General features: G+C 40.1%; 1 protein-coding gene across 1 annotated transcript in view; it reads right to left on the bottom strand.

Moving 5' to 3' along the window:
- Positions 1-5,093: 5,093 nt before the first annotated feature.
- LOC309544467 (somatomedin-B and thrombospondin type-1 domain-containing protein-like) overlaps positions 5,094-22,719 on the bottom strand; it is an 85,452-nt gene continuing 67,826 nt past the window's right edge. Inside the window, exons 2-5 of the mRNA XM_082243378.1 lie at positions 17,594-17,776; positions 17,412-17,502; positions 7,277-7,435; positions 5,094-5,292 (exon numbers count right to left, since the gene is read on the bottom strand). Coding sequence (XP_082099504.1) covers positions 5,187-5,292; positions 7,277-7,435; positions 17,412-17,502; positions 17,594-17,776 — 539 coding nt within the window. The 3' untranslated portion in view covers positions 5,094-5,186. The remainder of the gene's footprint in view (positions 5,293-7,276; positions 7,436-17,411; positions 17,503-17,593; positions 17,777-22,719) is intronic.

Genomic DNA, 22,719 nt, shown 5'->3' with positions numbered 1-22,719 from the left:
AATGATCATGGTATCGCTGTGCTTGACTGGCCAGCAAACTTGCCTGACTTAAACCCCACAGAGAATCTGTGGAGTATTGTCAAGAGGAGGATGAGACAACGGACCCAACAATGCAGATGAGCTAAAGGCCACTATCAAAGCAACCTGGGCTTCCATAAAACCTCAGCAGTGCCACAGGCTGATCGCCTCTATGCCATGCCGCATTGATTCAGTAATTCATGGAAAATGACCCCCGACCAAGTATCAAGTGCATACTATACTGTTCATGGACATACTTTTCAGTAAGCCAATATTTCTGTATTAAAAATCCTATTTTCTTTTATTGATCTTATATAATTTTCTGAGATACTGCATTTTGGGTTTTTACTAGCTGTAAGCCATAATCATCAACATTAAAAGAAATACAGGGAGTGCAGAATTATTAGGCAAATGAGTATTTTGACCACATCATCCTCTTTATGCATGTTGTCTTACTCCAAGCTGTATAGGCTCGAAAGCCTACTACCAATTAAGCATATTAGGTGATGTGCATCTCTGTAATGAGAAGGAGTGTGGTCTAATGACATCAACACCCTATATCAGGTGTGCATAATTATTAGGCAACTTCCTTTCCTTGGGCAAAATGGGTCAAAAGAAGGACTTGACAGGCTCAGAAAAGTAAAAAATAGTGAGATATCTTGCAGAGGGATGCAGCACTCTTAAAATTGCAAAGCTTCTGAAGCGTGATCATCGAACAATCAAGCATTTCATTCAAAATAGTCAACAGGGTCGCAAGAAGCGTGTGGAAAAACCAAGGCGCAAAATAACAGCCCATGAACTGAGAAAAGTCAAGCGTGCAGCTGCCAAGATGCCACTTGCCACCAGTTTGGCCATATTTCAGAGCTGCAACATCACTGGAGTGCCCAAAAGCACAAGGTGTGCAATACTCAGAGACATGGCCAAGGTAAGAAAGGCTGAAAGACGACCACCACTGAACAAGACACACAAGCTGAAACGTGAAGACTGGGCCAAGAAATATCTCAAGACTGATTTTTCAAAGGTTTTATGGACTGATGAAATGAGAGTGAGTCTTGATGGCAGAGGGATGGGCCCGTGGCTGGATTGGTAAAGGGCAGAGAGCTCCAGTCCGACTCAGACGCCAGCAAGGTGGAGGTGGAGTACTGGTTTGGGCTGGTATCATCAAAGATGAGCTTGTGGGGCCTTTTCGGGTTGAGGATGGAGTCAAGCTCAACTCCCAGTCCTACTGCCAGTTTGTGGAAGACACCTTCTTCAAGCAGTGGTACAGGAAGAAGTCTGCATCCTTCAAGAAAAACATGATTTTCATGCAGGACAATGCTCCATCACACGCGTCCAAGTACTCCACAGCGTGGCTGGCAAGAAAGGGTATAAAAGAAGAAAAGCTAATGACATGGCTTCCTTGTTCACCTGATCTGAACTCCATTGAGAACCTGTGGTCCATCATCAAATGTGAGGTTTACAAGGAGGGAAAACAGTACACCTCTCTGAACAGTGTCTGGGAGGCTGTGGTTGCTGCTGCACGCAATGTTGATGGTGAACAGATCAAAACACTGACAGATTCCATGGATGGCAGGCTTTTGAGTGTCCTTGCAAAGAAAGGTGGCTATATTGGTCACTGATTTGTTTTTGTTTTGTTTTTGAATGTCAGAAATGTATATTTGTGAATGTTGAGATGTTATATTGGTTTCACTGGTAAAAATAAATAATTGAAATGGGTATACTGTATATTTGATTTTTGTTAAGTTGCCTAATATTTATGCACAGTAATAGTCACCTGCACACACAGATATCTCCCTAAAATAGCTAAAACTAAAAACAAACTAAAAACTACTTCCAAAAATAGTCAGCTTTGATATTAATGAGTTTTTTGGGTTCATTGAGAACATGGTTGTTGTTCAATAATAAAATTAATCCTCAAAAATACTCATTTGCCTAATAATTCTGCACTCCCTGTAAATGCTTTAATTATATAACACTCTGTGTATAACACATCTATAAAATATGAGTTTCACTTTTTTAATTGAATTACTGAAATAAACTAAATTTGATGCTATTCTGATTTTAGGAGATGCACCTGTCAGTACATCCCTTGGAAATTTTTTAACACTTCCAGCATATTTGAATAGGTAAACATCATATCTTCACTGAAACAATGCTTACAGGTAAGGATGATATACTTAAATAAAAACACAAAAAAAAAAAGTGTCTTTTTTTTTTTCATTTAATAAAACTATTAATAGATGCATTGGTGTACTGTGTGAAAAGTAAGTTCCCTTTTACTTTTCTGAGGAGAAGCTGGTATTGGCCATTTAGGAGAAATGACTTGTAAACGTTTGGTACAACTGCTCGCCAGTTTTTGGTATCAAATTTTTTTACCACTGCTCCATGCAAAATTCCTTCACTTGCACAACGTTTATGGTTTTCTTTGCATGAGCTGCCCCTTGAGATCCCCCACTACATTTCTATAGGATTCAAATCAGGGCTTTGACTAGGCTAGTAACCCTCTTCATGAGACGTTCTCTTGAGGAAACGCGTCGGAAGGAGCCTAGCCATGATGTCATAATGCTCGCAGTCTTGAGTGCAACTGTTGTATGTGTCTCTATTTTGTACATTGTGAGTACCAAACTGTGCAATAAACTTAATCTTTAACTGACCGTATTACACAATGTGGATTGTTTTTGTTCCTTACTGATGGCAATTATACTGGGATTTATATTATGGGAAGTACGGGGGGGGGCGTCATTTTTTGAGTATCTGGAATATTGGAGCCGAATAGTGGTGGAGAGCAGTGATTTACATTACCACATGCGCTGTGGACCTTATATATATATATATATATATATATATATATATATATATATATATATATATGTATATATGTCAATTGTCCCTAGTAAGAGGCTTGTGAACTTGGATGAACACATTGTAGTGGATTGTCATGTTATCACTCTCTCTGGCATGGACTTTGCTGATTTATATTAATACATTAATGATTTTTTTCACTCAGTTTATTTATTTGAGCATGATTATGAATTTCTATTCTCATGGATTTAGATAGAATTTAAAAGTAAAGTGCACTTATTTGTTTTGATTTTAAATGTAGGGGTGTGCTTACTTTTTCTATTTAAATATACCATGACAATTTTATGTGTTTGTTCAAGTATATCACATATCTGTAGGCACCGTTTGTAAACCAGCAAACATTAGACATTCATTTAACTCCTAACGCCGGTGCTTCCAGGACCCTGTAAGGGGTTTCTAATGCCGGGAGGATGGGCGGGGTTTATAATCATGTGACCACCGTGATTGGTTGGCACAGTGGTCACATGATCACAAAGCTTCCAATCACAAGTAGTGTTCAGAAGCTTTCGTTAGGCGCTAATGTGCCGGTAAATGTGCAGGGAATACGCTCTTGGCACAGATTTGTTTACATTTTGGTGCGCAAATATGCAGCCTCTAGGCATCAGGGCCCACCTGCCGAGAGGCCACATATGCCTCGTTTCCACTGAGCGGAACGGTTCGGGTCGGTACAGTTTGGGAGGGTTAGAATGGTCCGGTCTATTCAGGTGAGCGTTTCCACTGCAAGTCGGGCCACCAGGGACCATGCGGGGTTTACACCAAATGAGGTGTTTGTTTTGCTCTTTCATTTGACGTGAGCATTGATGGTTTCCTGTCCGCCAATCAGAGGACTCTATCGTGTGACGCCAGTAGCTCCGCCCTAACCGTACCGTACCATTTCCTATGGCCCTACATCTGAAGCAGGACCAGGAATGGTGCGGTTTGGTTCGGTTGTATGGGCCACTTTCATAATGGAAACACTCAAATTAGCGTACCGTACCGAACCGACCCGAACCGATCCGCTCAGTGGAAACGAGGCAATATTTGCATACTGTCTGCGTGAAGAGGTTAAAGTCAACAATTTTCATGGGGTGTACCTACTTTTTCATATGACTTTGTTGTCTTGGTCTTTTCCATCTAAGATTTTAGTATACAGTGAATAAACCTGACTTGAACACTTCTGGACTGCGTTATTTTGACTGACACTTGCACGATCGTGTAACGCCGTACCCAAAAAAAAAATTTTAATTTTTTCCCACAAATAGAGCTTTATTTTGGTGGTATTTGATCACCTGCGCAATTTTTATTTTTTAAAAACAAAAAAAAAAGTGACAACCCTGAAACAAAACAGTTTTTCACTTTCTGCTATATAACATTCCCAATAAAAAAAATTAAAAAATCAAATTATTTTATCATTTTATACCAATTTGTATTCTGTTACATATTTTTGGTAAACAAAATCTCAATAAGCGTATATTGATTGGTTTGCGCAAACGGTATTGCGTCTAAAAACTAGGCAAAGATTTGTCATTTTTTTTTCTCTTTTTAAATTTGTTTTACTAGTAATGACGGCGATCAGCGATTTTTAGTGGTAATGCGACATTGCGGCGGTCAGATCAGACACCTAACTGACATTTTTGACACTTTTGGGGGGACCAGTGAGTGACATTACTACAGTAATCCGTGCTAAAAATATGCACTGTTACTGTACTAAAGACACTGGCAGGGGAGGGGTTAACACCAGGGGCAATCAAAGGGTTAAATGTGTCCCTAGGGGGTACTTTCTAACTGTGTGGGGGATGTACTTATGGAATGAACACAGGGACCTATGTTCCTAAACAGGAGGAACACAGGAGCCCTGTGTTCATTGCTGACAGAACAGCGGTCTGCCACGTTTACAACGGCATACCGCCGTTCTGTCTCCACGGGGAGCGATCGCATGTGCCTGGCGGCAATTGCGCGTGCCCCCACTCGCGGTCCTAAGAAGCAGTGTACAGTTATGTTGTTTCACGGGACAGAGCCGATCTGCTTCCGTATATGTACTGCTGGCAGTCGGCAAGTGGTTACTCTTAGCCTTGATGACTATTTATTAGAAATAAAACGAATGAATCAGCAATCAGAGAAAGCATCAGACACGTGACTTCATAACATCACTGCCAAATACATGTACTCACATTGTAATACACAATAGTAAAATTATTAAAAAAGGAGGACAGGTCCCTCCATGAGGCAAATTGCAGAGGTAGGTATCTGAGAGGTAAGCTATTTGTCTTTGTGCTTTGACAGGCGCAGTAAGTTGTCTGTCCAAAAGCTCCTGGTGACGATCCTGGTCACACAAATAGGAAGGAGACTGAATGGCACATGCAATCTTCTCTGAGGTCTTCCTGTACCCAGGAGCCCTGACATCCACGGAGTAATGCCGCTGCCCAAAATGTCCTGCAATGGTTAAACAAAATTATTAAACCACCACCAGGGGAGTTCACTTATCATAATTTGATAATACCACTAGCTATCTGGGCCAATTCTGACATTTCTCACGTACATGTAAAACTCAGTAGAAACTACTTTGAACCCCCCACACATATATTTTCTGAAAGCAAAGGCTGTGGAGAATAAAATGGTAATTTATGCAATTTTTGTGTTTCATACAACATTTGCACAGCAGGTTATCAGATGTAAATTTTCAGGAAAAAATACACATTAATGAATTGTAATGTATGCAAACACAATGTAATACCCTAATATTTAATAACTAATTAACAACATATCTTTTTGATAGCATGTGCAGTGACTGGTACTCCTTATGGAGCGATCGGGGGTCTATTTGCTGGATCACTTTTACTTAACCACATGCAGACCGCCGCAAGTACATTTACTGCAGCAGTCAGCCCCTCCTGGGCAAAGCGACCCCCGCTCGTTCATGGCCATCCCCGCGCGAGTGACCGCCGGCTCTGATGTCTGCCGGCCACTCGCGATCTCCCGCTGGAGAGGGAGAAAGGCAGGCGGCTGATGTAAACAAAGCCGCCTGTCATTCTCCCTGGTGTAACAGCAGAGACTATATGATCCTGCTATGCAGGTTCGTATGTCTCTGTGGTTACATCAAAAGCCACGCCCTTGACAGTTAGAAGCACGCCCCTAGGGACACACTTAACCCCTGGATCTCTAATAAAGTTAACCCCTTCCCTGCCAGTGTCATTTTTACAGTAACAGTGCATATGTATAGCACTGATTACTGTAGTAATGTCACTGGTACCCCCAAAAGTGTCAAAAATGTCAGTCGGGTCCGAACTGTCCGCCGCAATGTCGCAGTCTCGCAAACAAAATTGCAGATCGCCGCCATTACTAGTTAAAAAAAAAAACAATAAAAATGACATAAATCTTTCCCTTAGTTAGTAAACGCAATAACTTTTGCGCAAACCAATCAAAAGACGCTTATTGCGATTTTTTTATTTTTACCAAAAATATGTAGCAGAAAACAAATTGGCCTAAAATGTTAAAAAATTTTGATTTTTACATTTTTTTTGGGGGGAATTTCATATAAAAAAAATGTGAAAAATATTGTTATTTTTTCAAAATTGACGTCCTTTTTTTGTTCATAGCGCAAAAAAAAAAATCGCACAGGTGATCAAATACCACCAAAAGAAAGCTCTGTTTGTGGGAAAAAAGAAAGGACATCAATTTCATTTGGGTACAGCGTCGCACGACCGCGCAATTGTCCGTTAAATTCATGCAGTGCCAAATCGCAAAATAGGCCCTGGTCTTTGAGCAGGAAAATCCTCCGGGGCTTAAGTGGATAAAAGCGAAAACTTGGCTGCAAATTTAGATACCAGGATTATAGCTTCAGCCATAATCCCGGAATCACTGCTTCCCATCAAGGACATATATGTACGTATAGCGAATGGGAACTTGTTAAGTCTGCATCCAAAACCTTTTTCTTTGGTTGTAGATAAATTATGTAAGGGTTAGAACATCTTTTTTTTTTTTTTTTTCTGCCTGTGCGGCTGGGGAGATTCACCCCTCTGTCTGTTCAGGTGACTATTATCGCTAGGACAGATAGTGACGATAAAGCCAACATTTTATAGTTGTCAAGGAATGAAAGGAAATGATCTAATCGGGACAACTGTTCTGGTGACAACTTTCTAAGGTGGAACTTCCTTTCTCTTTGCAGAGATTTCCTTTCACGTTTTAATCTGCCTCTGGGACAGAAAATAATTGAGACCTCCTCAACACTATACAGACAGGCTTCAAATACACTTAAATAATCAAAAAGTGAAATAAAAAATGGAGCAGGACTAAGTGTAAAATATCAGAACTGGTATATTGCTCATAGTCATAAGTCATAGAGGATGGCTAAACCAAACTCTGATAAGCATAGATGAACTAAAATATTAGGTAAATAAGAAATTCTAGTTCCACCTACCTGGCACCTGCAACTCCATCCCCCTGGCACCTTCCACTAGCAGCAGCCGCCTCCACCTGACAATCTACACACACAAGTTGTTCTTGTAAAAGCTGTCTGCTCCAGCTTTGCAGGCGGCAGGCAGGTCCCACATGTTTCAGACGGAAGTAAACACAATAGCTAAAAAATAAGAGATTAAAATGCTATAGTTAGATAAAAATGTAGTGTTTTTCCTGGCAAATCTGTGTAATTACGACATTAAGTGTAACATACTGTACTAGTGAATGAAGAGTGCATATTACTAAATGACATAAGATGTCACAGATGTTTCCCCTTGAGCCTCACACACATTTCTTTGCAAGAGATGCTGGCAGCACAGCATGGAAAGACTTCTGCTGGTAAATATGATGTACCGTAGATAGAAATCAAGAACTGAATCAAAAGAAACAAAATGGCCCAAGAACAGAACAATACCACCCACATTGTAAGCTGGAAGGCCAATACTTGCTTTGAAGTAGGAATATTGTAGTCTTTTAGAGTAGATTGTCAAGATTTTCCCTTTTTATGCAGATGATAAATTGTCCCTTGGGTGATCATTTTGTACTTCAATGCACCTGTTTTTCGTCCCTTTTACAAACTTAAGGAAACTTTCATTTGCTTGAATAATGTGTTTAATTTTATATAGCATTCAAGCTACTACAAAGGAGAAGTTCACTATGGAGGTACATACACCAAAAATTTCACGTGATCTACCAAATCTTTCATAGCTTCCCTTCATCAACAAGACTTTCTAGGAAATCAAGAATAGCTACTTGCATGTCCCAATCTTTCCAGTGCAACAAAACTACTTCCATTTTACTGTGAACACACAACACTAGTCACACTTTAGTCCAGAGTCTTTCTTCCCCCCCCAAAAAACATGATGCTTTGCTCCAAAATTCAAAACTCTACAATTCAGGAGTTGCCCAACTCTGTATTTCTGCATGAGAGTCCCGGGCCTGATAAAAGCCTCCCCTTGAGGCAGTTTCATATGGTCTGTTTACTCCAGAATCCACAAACACAACATTTTGTTGTTATGGGACACATTTCTGGACAAATGGATTTGTCAGACACTGAAAACCAGCCTGGTGGCTCAGGAGTAGGAAGATTCTAACTTTGGACGCCAATTGGAGAAAAGTCCTGGATAATCTTTTGGTGCAGGGGTCTTAGTGGTTGGAAAAAAAAAATCGAATTTCTGATCAACAATCTCAAGCTCTGGTCAGTTTTGTTCCCCCTAATACACAGAACACACTGACTGAAAGGTCATCCTATCCGGATTCAGGAACCAGAAGCATTGCTGCAGCAAATGAGGTACAAAGGATTCTAATCTGGGCAGAACTTTCTGATTCAAAAATCCTGATGCTGTAAAAAGCTAGGAAGTCCGCCTCCTGTAAAGTCTACTATCGAACATGGAAGGCTTATTTACTTGGTGCAATGAAAGAAGCTGTAACCCCTGGGAAATAGTTACATAGTTAGTCAGGTTAAAAAAAGACACAAGTCCATCTGGCTCAACCAATAAAAGACAAAAAACGTAAAGAAAACCCAACCATACTATCCCATATACACAATCCTATGCCCGCAGTTGATCCAGAGGAAGGCAAAAAAACCCCAGCAAAGCATGATCCAATTTGCTACAGCAGGGGAAAAAAATTCCTTCCTGATCCTCAGAGAAGCAATCGGATATTCCCTGGATCAACTTTACCTATAAATATTAGTACCCATTTATATTATGTACACCCAGGAAAGAATCCAGGCCTTTTTTAAAGCAATCTAGTGAGCTAACCAGAACCAACTCTGGAGGGAGTCTATTCCACATTTTACATCTCTTACGGTGAAGAAACCTTTCCGTATTTGGAGACAAAATCTGTTTTCCTCTAGACGTAAAGAGTGCCCCCTTGTTCTCTGTGTTGACCTTAAAGTGAATAACTCAACGCCAAGTTCACTATATAGACCCCTTATGTATTTATACATGTTGATCATATCCCTCCTTCTCTTCTCAAGAGAGAATAAATTCAGTTCCTCTAATCTTTTCCCATAGCTGAGCATTGCCCTTCGCTGCACTTTCTCCAGTTCCCCGATATCCTTTTTAAGAAATAGTGTCCAAAACTGAACTGCATATTACAGATGAAGTCTTACTAATGATTTCTACAGGGGCAAAATAATATCTCTCTCTTTTAGAGATAATACAAGAAAGGACTTTGCTTGCTTTGGAAACTGCAGCTTGGCATTGTATGCCATTATTAAGCTTGGGATCTACCAGAACACCCAAATCCTTCTCCGCTATGGATTCCCCCAGTTCTACTCCCCCTAGTATGTATGATGCATGCATATTCTTAGCCCCCATGTGCATAACTTTACATTTATCAACATTAAGCCTCATTTACCACATAGTTGCCCAATGAAAAAGTGTATTGAGGTCAGCTTGTAAGTTGGAGACATCCTGTAAGGAAGTTATTCCACTGCAAAGCTTGGTGTCATCTGCAAAGACTTAAATGGTACTTTTAATCACAGACCCTATATCATTTATAAAAATCTTAAAAGTAAAGATCCCAACACTGAACCTTGGGGTACACCACTGATAACCTTAGACCATTCAGAGTAGGAATTAATAACTACTACTCTCTGAATTCTATCTTTTAGCAAATTTTTATCCATTTACAAACTGATCTTTCCAAGCCTGAAGACTGTACACATTAGCCGTGTGTGGAGAACTGTGTCAAATGCTTTTGCAAAATCCACAGCCACCCCTCTGTCCAAGGTTTTACTTAACTTCTCATAAAAAGAAATCAGGTTTGTTTGACAGGTTGTTTTGACCATGCTGTCTGTTGCTTAAAATATTTTTTTCCAGCAAGAACTCATCTATGTGGTCTTTTATTAAACTCTCCCGTATTTTCCGACTATAGAAGTTAAACTAACTGGTCTACAGTTACTTGGCAAAAACTTTGATCCCTTTTTAAATATAGGCACCACATTGGCCCTACGCCAATCCAATGGTACTATTCCAGTCCCTAACGAGTCCCTAAAAATTAGAAACAAAGGCTTTGAAATAACAGCGCTCATTCTATTAGGATGCGTGGGTGGATGCTATCTGGTCTAGGCACTTAATCCACCCTTATTCTGTCTAAATATTTCTGGACCATATCACTTTTGAGCCATTGTGGATCATTTGGGGCTGTGTCAATACCATCCTCATTATGGTCATGAGGTCCCCCATGTTCCTTTGTATACACAGAGCTGAAGAAAGTATTTAATAAATTTGTCTTCTCTTTGTCCCCAGTCACCCACTCCTGATTATTTTGTAAAGGGCCTACATGCTCAGAGCTAACCTTTTTACTATTAATATATTTGAAGAATGTTTTGAGGTTTGTCCTACTATCTTTTGCAATCTGTCATTCATTTAGAATTTTTTGCGTCCTTAATTTCCTTTTTCCATATTCTGTTATATTCTTTATAACAATTAAACAATGATAGTGTTCTTTTTTTAAAAGCTCTTTTCTTATTATTTATAGCTTTTTTAACTTTGGCAGTGAGCCACGTAGATTTTATTTTTAGCCTTTTAAACTTATTGCCCATGGGAATATACTTTGCAGTGAGTTTGCATACAGTCTTTTTGAAAAATTCCCATTTCTGTTCTGTGCTCATCAATATTCGCTCCCAGTCTAAATCCTTAGTGGAAAGAATTCTTCCCTTTTTGCAATAAGGCCTGGATCAACATTTGGCCCATAGTACCATAAGGGTACACACTTCAGCTCTTACGCTCTTATTCCGAAGAACGTTTGTGTCTCATTCTTTAGTAAAGTATTTTGTAATGGGAGCCTCACTTGTAGCTGCACTAATACAACTACCTGTGACCTTGTAGGACTTCTGGTTCTTTCAGTCTTGCAAAAACTGTGCTTTGAACCTTTAGGAATATTGCCCTGTCCATTCTCACAGGGTTGCATTTTGTCATTGCCATCACCTGTGCGAGGCATGTGTCTTTATAACTTTATAACTTTTATAATCTATAGAGCAAAAGAGGGTAAGGCTTGAATAAACATGCATACGCTGCAGAATAATGCAAACCACATTATGATAGCTGTACAAATATGGACTCTTTACAAAAATGTGTCTTTCTGCTGATGAAGTGAGCCTTAACCATTTTACAACCAATCTAGAACCCTGCGCACCCATGGGGCACGTATAGAGTGTGCTCTGTATTCGCTGTCTCTGTCGGACACACAGCTGATCACAGATTGAGGTAAAGGACAAATCACAGTGGCCCTTTACCATGTGATAAGCTGTGTCCAATCACAGCTCATCACATGTAGACAAATGCCAGTTATCGTCATTTGCTTTCCTGTGTGTAAGGAAAGGAAAACTGATAACCAGCTTTCCTGTGATGGGACATTTACACTGATATTCAGGGCAGTAGTTATCAGTTACTGATTATTAGTGCCAATTAGTGCAGCATATTTCTGTCTTTCAGTGCAGCTTATCAGTGGAGCCTCATCAGTGCATATCAGTGAAGAAGAAAAATTGTTTATTTGAAAAATTTTGATAACAGGAACTAAAAGGTTTTTTTTTTTCAAAATATTCAGACTTTTTTCGTTTGTTTAGCAAAAAATATAAATCCAGTGGTAATTAAATACCACCAAAAGAAAGCTCTCTTTCTCATAAAAATGCAATTTGGGTACAGTGTTGCATGACTGCGCAATTGTAATTCAAATTGCGACAGCACTGAAAGCTGAAAATTGGCATGGGCAGGAAGGGGGTGAAAGTTCCCAGTAGGCAAATGGTTAATGTCTCTAATGTTGCCACTTGGCCATACCCTGCTGTTTACCACCTCCCTTGGGGAGTACGTCCTCCGATTTTAGTGGTTATACCAGAATGATGCCTGCACCTATATGCATCATTCCAGTATGTATCTTTTCAACCGCCGATTCCCTAACAGGCAGAAGTAACTTTAGTGTTTAATTAGCCACTCCTTCACTTCTTCCCCTTCCTCTCTTTCCCGGGCTTTACCATCCCATCGCAGAGTCCGGGAGTGATGCAACTGGCGGGGATTACTGCTCTGAACAGAGCAAGAGGAACTGACGTTGTTCCTCTCTCTCTGTAACCCCAGAAACCGGGAGCGACGAGTAGTTCTTTACTTGCGGTTCCGCCTCTCTGTTTATCTGGCCACCAGCAGCCGATCAGATTGATCTGTGTCTGATTGGCTGCATGGGAGGCTAGCGGAGAGTTTTGAAGTCTAATAGACCCCAGATCTCTCCACAAAGAGGACCTGTCGTAGCCTATGATGTCACAGGGGATGTTGTTCATATCTTGTGATAGCAATAAAGGTCATTTAAAAAAAAAGTAAAAAAAAAAAACGTGCAAGCGCGAATGCATATGTTACTCCCGTATGCATATGTAAATAGTGATCGCACCACACATGTAAGGTATTGTTGCGATCATAAGCGTGTCCATGATTGCTACCACCCTCACTTTCTCGTGAACTTACCACTTTCATTCCTCCACTCCCTCTCACCCACTTCGTTCCCCCTTTTCACTTCTCCCTCTCTTTATACCTTTTTTCTCATATAGATAACCACAGATTTTTGTCTTCTCATTATAAACATGACTCTAGACATTAGAAGATCTGCTAGTTAATCAGTATTATATAGTTTATGAGAAAACCAACGACTTTTCTACTGATTGTAATGTTGATGATATTTCAATGCCATGGGGACGGTAGTCCCCCTAATTTTAAAATTTTGATATTTGTTATTATCCATGCATCTGAAATGATTTGTACTCATGATTTCCTTGAAACTTTTCACAACAATATAAATATATTAAACCATAAAAGAGAATCAGCCATAGTAAAAAAAAAATACCAGGGTTATGGCAGCTAGCTGCTGCCATAACCCCGTTATTTACCATCAAACAAATGACGTATTTTTACTATGAGCCGGGCGGCAAGACCCCATACTTCTCTTTTAAGTAGGAGTTTTATAATGGATGCCATGTTTGTGTGCGCTAAGAATAATATAATGTATTTATTAATGGGAAAATGTAAAAAACATTTGCACAACTATCACAGGTCCTACAAAATCAGTACCACTATCCTTTAATTCTACTGTTCCTGTACTTTTAGAAAATGTATGGTGGGGGGGATCTTTTACAAGCTGTAAATTAAAAATTTTAATTAAATTGAAAAATGTTTGAATTAAAAATCTAAACCAAGTGAAACATTGAAAAAATGGTCTAGTCCCCTAGAATTAATAGTGGAGCACATCCATGACATGGAACACCTGGTTGCCATGGAGAAGGGCCTTTTGGAAAAATTTCTCAAAAAATGGCACAAATTTGCCTATTCTGAGGAGTTCAAAGCCTTGCAGAATTAATGCTTCCTACTTGTTGGTCGTACCGGTGGGTCTCCTGGTCCTTAAGGGATGGCAGAATGACTGCATCCCTTCCCTTTTCCTCCCTCCTTTACCTTTCCCCCTTCCAATTGCTCTAGCTCCCCCCACACACCTTTTTTTTCTCTCTTCCCCTTTCTTCTCCCCTTTTACTTTTCTCTTCTTCCTTCTTTCTCTTCCTCACCGTCTTTGTTCTTGAAGTTATTTTCTTGGTTTTCTTGCTTTTTTTATTGATGGCATTCTCCCGAGAAAAATGCCACAGGGGGGTACAAAGACTCTCTAGTGTCTGGTTTTTCTGGACACCTTCTCATGTATGCATCTGCTTCCCACGCCTCATATTGTCTTCTTTGCATCATTTATGTAAATGCACTATTTTTGACTTGCACGTAATGGGTTCCTGTACTTTCCGTGTGATGCCTTAAACGAAAGCATTAAAAAAAAAATTGTGGAGGACAAAGCCTGGAAGCAAAAAGGGTAAATGTACACCGGAGAAATCTAGCAGTCGTTTATTAGCTAGGCAAGTGTTTGGCACTTTGTCAAGTGATGTACTATCACCGATCAGCAGAACGCACAGGTTGGTGTAGCCCTAAATTACTCTTTTTTTTCTCTGTTTTAAAGTGAGGGTGGCAACTTTTTTCCTGTCAGCTCTTATTACCGTTCTTTCTTGGTTTTAGAATTTTCTTGATTAAAAAGTCATCCCTGGCAGGAAGATGAAAGAATAGAGTAGGTGCTTTAACCTCCCCTGTGGCTGCCTAGCACTGTTAGCTCATTAAGAGGACTCACTGTAACTAGCTAGAACAGCAGAGCTGACCTCTCACACTTCGCAAATACACTTGTTGGCATTTCTTACCACCAAGAAACACTATTTACTGCAAACTACTAAGCAGAAAGATAAAGGCTATTGGTCAGTAATTGGTCAATGTATTTGCAATATAGTATGCAACACAAATTTAAAAATATTATTTTGAACCTTATCCTAAATCCTACCCTTGATTAAATTCTTAACCTCAGAAACTAACAATAACTTTACCTAGCCCATTAACCCTTGTGGATCCCAACTTTGTTGAGAGCCGCAATTATCAGACTGTCTTACAATACAATTTATGGCAAAAACTCCCAATTCTGCTCTAAGATTCCAGCACCAAAAACAACGGAATCATTTTTACTTTTAAAATACGTAAATAGGAGATGTTACACTTGAAGAAGAAACTGTACTGATAAAAAGACTGAACAACAAGCTAAAATTTTGGAAGCAAGATTTATTGAAAATGGATATAGGAGTTAATTTATTCAACCGAGTATTGAGAAAGAGGGAAATTTGGAAAGAGAAATCTTACTAAATGGAGAAAAAATGATACCTCTCTTATTTTTTCTTACAATGTTCAGCATAAAAAACTTGAGAGGATCATTAAAAAACATTGAAAAGTCCTATTGGCGGATAGGTCTTTAGCACAAATTCTACCTAATGCTCCAAAATTCACATATAGGAGGACATCCACGCTTAGGGATCTTGTGGTTAAAAACGGGACAGACCAACCCTCTAAGAAAACTTTTAGTTTTATTGAGGGTAAAGGGTTGTATCCATGCAAAAAGTGTTTTGCATGTAGACAGACTACGTTTAATAAAAGGAAAAAAGAAGAGTTCGTATCTACCTCTACAGGAAAAAATATAATATTAGAGAATTCATATCATGTAGGACAGAGGGAGCCGTATATGTGCTGGAATGTCCATGCCATTTCCAATATATAGGATAGGAAGAACGAAAAGACTACTATGGAAACGTCTAAGAGAACACACACAGAATATATTAAAAGGCTATCCTAAGGATAGTGTCTCTAGACATCATGCTGAATGTCATCAGAAAGATCCTTCTTTTCTCCTGTTTTGGGGCGTAGAGAAAAATAAACCCCATTGGAGAGGGAGTAATAAGATCATAACTCTTAGTCAGGCTGAATCTCGGGATTTTAGAGACGCAGACTCTTACACCATTAGGCCCCAATATTGAATTTGATTTGAATTGTTTTATTTCTGATTATTAATTTATTATATACTTTTTTTCCCATCAATACATTTAAATATCCTTTGTATCTTTATTTTTACATTTATTTAGTGAGTTATTATATATTTATATTTATTTGAGATATTGATTCCACAGCCTGTTTTTATATGTAATTACTTATATGTAATTATGATTCTTTTTTTGATTCTTTTTTTGAGTCTATATTATTAGGTCTGTATCTGCTTAGCTGACCGTTTTTAACCAGGGTTTTATTCTATGATGTACATTTTATCTATTGGTTAAATAGTTAACTCAGGAAGGATTTGCTCTCTTGATGCGGTTTCCAGGACAACCGCTATGCTATATATCTCCGGCAAGTGCCACCTAGCCTCCAACCCTTGATAAAGTCACGTGTGTGACGCAACGTGTCAGCACTTCCGGTTACGGCCGAAACCGGAAGTTTGGTGTTTCACAATGCTGTGCTGCTGCGGGAACCCTCGGTTCTTATGCTGAATTACTACCTGCTATTTCTTATTGATTTGTAAGTCTTTTATATTTTTATTAAACCATTATTTTGAAATACTACACTATGGAGATACATATTTGTTTTCTTTATGAGTGGAGTACTATCTGCCTTGGAGCCATTTCCCCACCATGACTGCCTCTAAGGAAAACATGCAGTTTCATTGACCCAAGTTGATTATTATCTGCCAATGGATTACATCTCTTGATCAAAAGTTTTATACATGTAAACGCATTACCCTCTACCAATTAAGGTGAGCAGCCATTGCACGTGGTGGACGATATTGGTTTGCTGTGCATATGCACTGGGGATACTTTCAACTTTGGACACTATTATTCACTATTTTGATGCTTCTTCAAGAACAAATTTTGCACAAAGTTTGATTTACACTATTATTCACTATTTTGATGCTTTTTAATCAAGAAATATTTTTTTTTGCACAAAGTTTAATTTACACCTATGGACTTTTGAATTGTATTTATTGGTTTAACTATTTTTATGTATGCTTATCACAGATGTGTTTTTATTATTATACTAGCACTGTGATTCTTAGTATTATTTGCACTCTTTTTATACATTACTTATTTGTATTTAATTGATTGTCATATTATCAGTGTATCTTATGTTGGTGTAGACCCTTAAGGCCCGTACACACTTGACAGAAATCGGACGAAATATCTTCCGTTTTTTCTCTCTCTTGCTCAGCGTTCATTACCGTTTTTGGTTGACAGTGCATAAATGTTCACGAAATTTCTCAGACTTCCAGGTTGTCAGCAACTTCAGATCATGCGCGGTCTTTCGTATCCGATTTTTCACGTACATACTGCATACACATTAAATAAAATTGGTCGTCTGGGGACGGACGATAAAAATTTTGGTGTTTGTCTCTCCGTTTTTTTCCGTTGAAAATGTCGGCATCGGCTGCTGAATGTTGTGTACACACTAGCCGAAAATCGTACGATTTTACCTCGGATGGGAATTTTCGGCAGATTTTCTACTAGTGTGTACCCCACTTTATGCTATAGCGCTGATCTATTATTTTTCTTTTCACTGATATTGTACAGTATGTGGTGACACTACAGGGATTAGCTGCTGTTTGCTGGATCTACCTCGTTATCATTTGGGATTTTCCTTTTTTATTTAGATTGTGGTAGCGCATTGGTTTTCTGTAATATTATTTTACACTTGAAGTAGAGCAAAGCTCATGATGTTTACCTTTGAGGTCTGTCAGGTGTCATAATGTGGGGTTTCCTCCAAGGGTCCCTGGATAACCTTTTAAAGGAGCCAGGTAATATCCTGGCCACTTCTACAAAAAAAAAAAAGAGACCAGTTAATGCATGTTATTCTGCTATAGACAAATTACTAAACAATTTGTCTTAAATTATGTGTACAGTAACCTTTCGAACTGTGACAAGCAGGGTCATCTCCATAGCAGCCACGTCGTTGTCTCAGGTCTGGACAAGGGCTTCCACCACTCCTCGGGGGCACCGTCACTTGTCGTGCTCTCTCTCTGCTACCAATTCCACAACGAGAGCTGCACTCACTCCATGTACCCCATGGGCCAACCACACAATGCAAGACTGTAAAAGTAAGGAAGGAGCCATTATAAAATTATAGACAAAATCCTACACATTATATAGTTGCACTAGTTTTTAAAATATATAGTATGTGTTACACAAGCAATTTAGTCTTTTATTGTTAATAAACATTTATCTCCCATTTTAGCTTTATTTTTTATAACTGTAAATTAATATTCTAAATGCTTTTCTTTGCAATGAGACTAACTACAGTTTGTAATCTGGATTTTCAAGAATTGTCAATCCCTGCACCCTGTAAATGGTTTACTTCATAAAGATCTATACTGCACAATACATGTACAAAGCACGTGGTCAAATTATGTGCATGCATGCTGTTTGAAACATAACATGTCCCAGAATTTAAATGTACTTTTAAAAGTCTCAGCACAGAAACTTTCAGATGAGCATAGACAACCAATGTTAGTACTGTTATTTCAACTGTCAATTTATGTCAACTGTCAATTTGTTAGTCATTTGCTGCAATTCATATTAACACATATAAATAAGTGCCATAACTTAAACAGCTCTCAAATTCAGCATGTGTTTTTGTAGATCCTTCTACTTGGTACTTATTTTCATGTAAAATATTACGTTCAATATCTGCAGTCAGACAACCACAATATAGTGGAGGGTGAGGTGTGTCAAGAATCAGGTAAATATACAGTATTCGATATCAAATGTGACTTTTTAATGTAATTCTTATGATTAAATGGTTAAAGTCCTGCCAACACATGGTTATATTTTTCAAAGATTTGATGGAAATGTATGGGGCACCTGCAGGCTTTGTTCACAGCACACATGTAACTGCACATATCTGAACGCTACCATTTAATTTAATGTTCTGAATCTTAGCATCTCAAACAATGGTTCTGAACAGTATTCTAGAATAATGTTAAAAGCACTGTGACATTTGAATGTGCTCTTACTCATTTCCCCAAAACAGTATATTATTCATATAAGGTATGTGTGGTCCCTCAGGGGTAGCATGAAAGAGCAGACATTGGAGACGTTGGGAGAGTGGTAAAGATGGTGGAAAATTTGAAGATGACGATGGAGGCAATGTGAGCTGATCGTGGTAGGATGTAGGGACTAGGGCCTGATAGTGGAACGGAAATGGGAATTAACGATTGTGGATAGGGCTTGAGGGTACAAAGGGTATAGGAGACGTGTGTTGAATGTGAGAAAAGAAGAGGGAGGAAAGGGACGTCTTTGAAGGCTAAAAGAGGAAGGATAGGAGAGATATATGCAGTGGACAGTTTGTTATTATGCTGGGAAAAACCTGGTAAAACAAAGATAGAAATGGTGCCTATTTGATAGGGAGCAAATCATAATCTCAGTGGACTGGATTGCAGATGAGCAGTAAGCCAACACAAGCAGGAACTAGAGTACCACATGCTTGACCCAGTTATTAATGTGGATTGGTGTTCAAGGCAGCAAAATGGTTTCAAGAGTCAGGGTAAGCAGATTGTATCCAGAAGGGGGGAAATAGGAGAAAGCGGGAGCAGATTGTGAAAATGAGGGGGACAAAGAAGGTAGGGAAACATTGGGAAAAGAATCAGTTGCACAAAGCCATGTTCTAACTGCCATTCCTCACTAATGTGGCCAGGAACAGTGTGGCCAGGTTCATACTCTCAGCTATTTGAATCAGACTGCAATGAAACAGAAGGGGTGAGACATGGTCAAAATGAGGAAGAACTTTACCAGGGCTATTGCACATTTTAATAGAGCTCATAAGTCTGGCACTGCTAGAAGGAGTCTAGTACCAAGGCATAGCTGTGGAGTTGAAATTACATGAATGAAGTATAATAGGAAGTGCCTGTTGTTGCAACAGGTTAATGTACTAAAAGCCTAGGTTAGAAGTCTTGGAACTTTCAAAAATGTAAAAAAAAGAAGTGACAGTGGAGATGGGTAGAGCAGGGGCTATAAGGGATGTACTGGAAATACTGAAAACGCTAAGGGTATAGCAGTGGGACACTTGAGAAAACCTCAAAGAAGAAGAGTTGGAATGGAGAGGGAAACATGGACAAGGGCCAAAAAAAAAAAAAAGGGAAACACATGATATGGGAAAGAAGAAATAGAGCGACTAGAGAAAAGGAGATCAGTAAGAGGGAGTCAGAAGAGATGGCACGAGATCAACAATAGAAAATGAACAGGAGGGCAGTGATAGAAAACCATACAGCAAAAAAAAAAGGGGGAGGTACAATACAGCAAAAAAATAGTCATAGAGCAAGAAAGCAAGCCAAAAAGCGGGGAAAGAACAGGCAGTAGAGACATAACCGGAGAGAAATGGAAACAGTGGAGGAAAGTGTAATACCAAGCATGAGAAGAGAGAGGACTACAATGAAAGCTGAAGTGTTAGTGGAACATTAAGGAGGAGAGTAGAGAGAGAAGTTGTGCATGGAACCTTTCAATTACACTGACAGGATACAGGAAGTGATCTTGTCTCTTTATACCAGACAGGATAGTTAAACTGCTGTGTGAATGTCTCAGCTTCATACCCTTGCTATATAATTCATTCTAGGCTGAATTTAGCTTTTTGTTCACCATTATCCAAGCAGTGCTAGTCTAAGGCTGCTCTGGTGATATTTAAGGTTTCTTAGTATGCTTTTGACCATCAGGTGAGATGTTCATGTCACTAGTGCGGACATGAGGTCAGTGTGAAACACAGTAGGTGTGCAAAAGCAGTGCAGATAGGAGGATGTTATGTTTGCACTTCATGTTTCTGTATCAGATCCGGCTGGACGCGCTTTCTCACACGGGTCCTGTCTGTGTATTTACATATGCTCTGGCGCGCCCCTCGGCTGTTTACTTTGGCTTGATACCAGCACCTCACTGCAACATACACGGCTCTCTACTGTATATAGGAAGGTCTATGGACATGGTAATATCTCCCAGCAGAGATGGTACCAAGTGGCAAAATAAAATAACAAGTTCATCCCTGTAAAATGACAAATGAGTCATGAAATGGCAAAATTTTTAATTTTTACACAGTCAAGCTGCTTTTTGACATGTGAGGAGTGACTGCAGCAGCGCTGTATCTAGGCCTAGGCCGACAAGGCCCAGGCCTAGGGCGGCACTTTGCGGGGGGCGGCAAAAAAGCCGCCCCCCCCTGCACGAACCCCCCCCCCCCCCCAACCCATCCTACCGGGACCTGGGTACCGGCAATGTTCTGCATCCTTCCTTCCCGCGGCCGCCCTCCGCCGCACAGAAGCAGTGACAGTCCCAGGCGGCCGGCGGCTTGAGGAAGTAAACACATTTGCGGCTTGTTTCACTGCAGTCTGCAGCTGCTGAAGGGGCGGCGGCGCGGCGACGTACTTTGCCAGGGGGAGGGAGGGGAGGGACAGTGTCACGGTCCCCATAGATGCTTCTCCTAATTTAGGTGGTGGGGCGGAGCCTAATTCTCCGCCCACCCTCCTCCGCGCGGCCGCCATCCCGGCACGTCCCGGGACGAGAGGACGAGGAGAGAGAGAGACAGCACTGCAGGGGATAGAGTCTGAGAGCAGTCTCAGAGCACGGAGCAGCTTCAGAGGAGAACCCGGGAACCCCCAGGCCAGGACAGCAGGAGCAGCGAGCAGGTACAATAAAATTAAAATGTAACTGTGCTGCAGCTGTGCACTGACTACAGTACATTTTAACAGAATGTAAACCGTTTAATGACGTTGCTTTGTGATTTCATCAAGTGTTTCATGCATGCTGAAATCAATGAAAAATCATTAAACCGTTTACATTCTGTTAAGGTTCATGTACTGTTAAAAAAAAATGTAAAAAAATATTAAATCTAAAAAAAAAAAGAAATGTACTGCAAAATATGCTCTAATTACTACGCTGCCTGTATCTTGGCCTAGGCCAACAAGGCCCAGGCCTATGGATGTTCTAGGGATTTTTTGCAGCCCCCCCCCGCACAAAAAAGCCCCCGCCCTCCCTGACCTGTCCCATGCTGCCTCCCACCGCCACAGGCTCCACATTACTCAAAATAACTGCATCTGATAAGATGCATAAATATGAGATAATTAAAATCACATAAAATCACATCCGTAAAGTCCATTAATAAAGTGCATAGAGCATTTCAAGGTGCATTCATGAGGAGTCCAAAGTGCAATCATGCAGGATCAATGGTGTGAAATATAGGACCACCCTTGCTTGCCACCACCTGTCGCGGCACTGAAGGTGGTGGCAAGCAAGGGTGGTCCTATAATTCACACCATTGATCCTGCATGATTGCACTTTGGACTCCTCATGAATGCACCTTGAAATGCTCTATGCACTTTATTAATGGACTTTATGGACTCTTATGGATGTGATTTTATTTATTTATCTCATATTTATGCATCTTATCAGATCCAGTTATTTTGAGTCATCACATTGTATTGGCACTTGGCAGTGTGTTATACTGGGAGGTCATCACCATCCCTGCGCTACTGAAATTCCAGTTAAAGAGCCAGTTCTTTTTTGGTGAATTTTATTTTACATGCTGTGAAATTATTAGGCCCCTTTCAAACTATCCGTCCGTCGGACGGATTCCGTTTTTCTCAGCGGGGGATCGAGCCGCTGATCCCCCGCTGAGCAGCAGGAAGACAGCTGTGTCTCCGCGCTGTGTGCGGAAACACAGCTGTCAGTTCCCCATGCATCTATATGGGGGAAATCAGATGGGAATGGACAGTCTGTTCGTTCTCATCCGATCCCATCCGATCCGCTGGACGGATGGAAAATAGGATTTCCATCCGTCCAGATTTGACGTAATGTACAGAGAGGAAGAGGTTGGGCCTAAACAGGAATGGGCGTGGTTTGCAGATGTCAGGGTGGGTCGTAAACAGGAAGGGGTGTGGCCTTGACAGGAAGGGGTGGACCATAGTTAAATTAGGGGGTGCACGAGATTAGTCAGGCCTAGGGCAGCACAAAACCTAAATACACCACTGGACTGCAGGAAAAGACCAAATGCTCCATTA

This window comes from Pelophylax lessonae, assembly GCF_965119305.1.
Source record: "Pelophylax lessonae genome assembly, chromosome: 1".
Classification (NCBI taxonomy): domain Eukaryota; kingdom Metazoa; phylum Chordata; class Amphibia; order Anura; family Ranidae; genus Pelophylax; species Pelophylax lessonae.
Note: the sequence above shows the minus strand (reverse complement) of the source record. Positions and strands in the feature narration are given on the sequence as shown.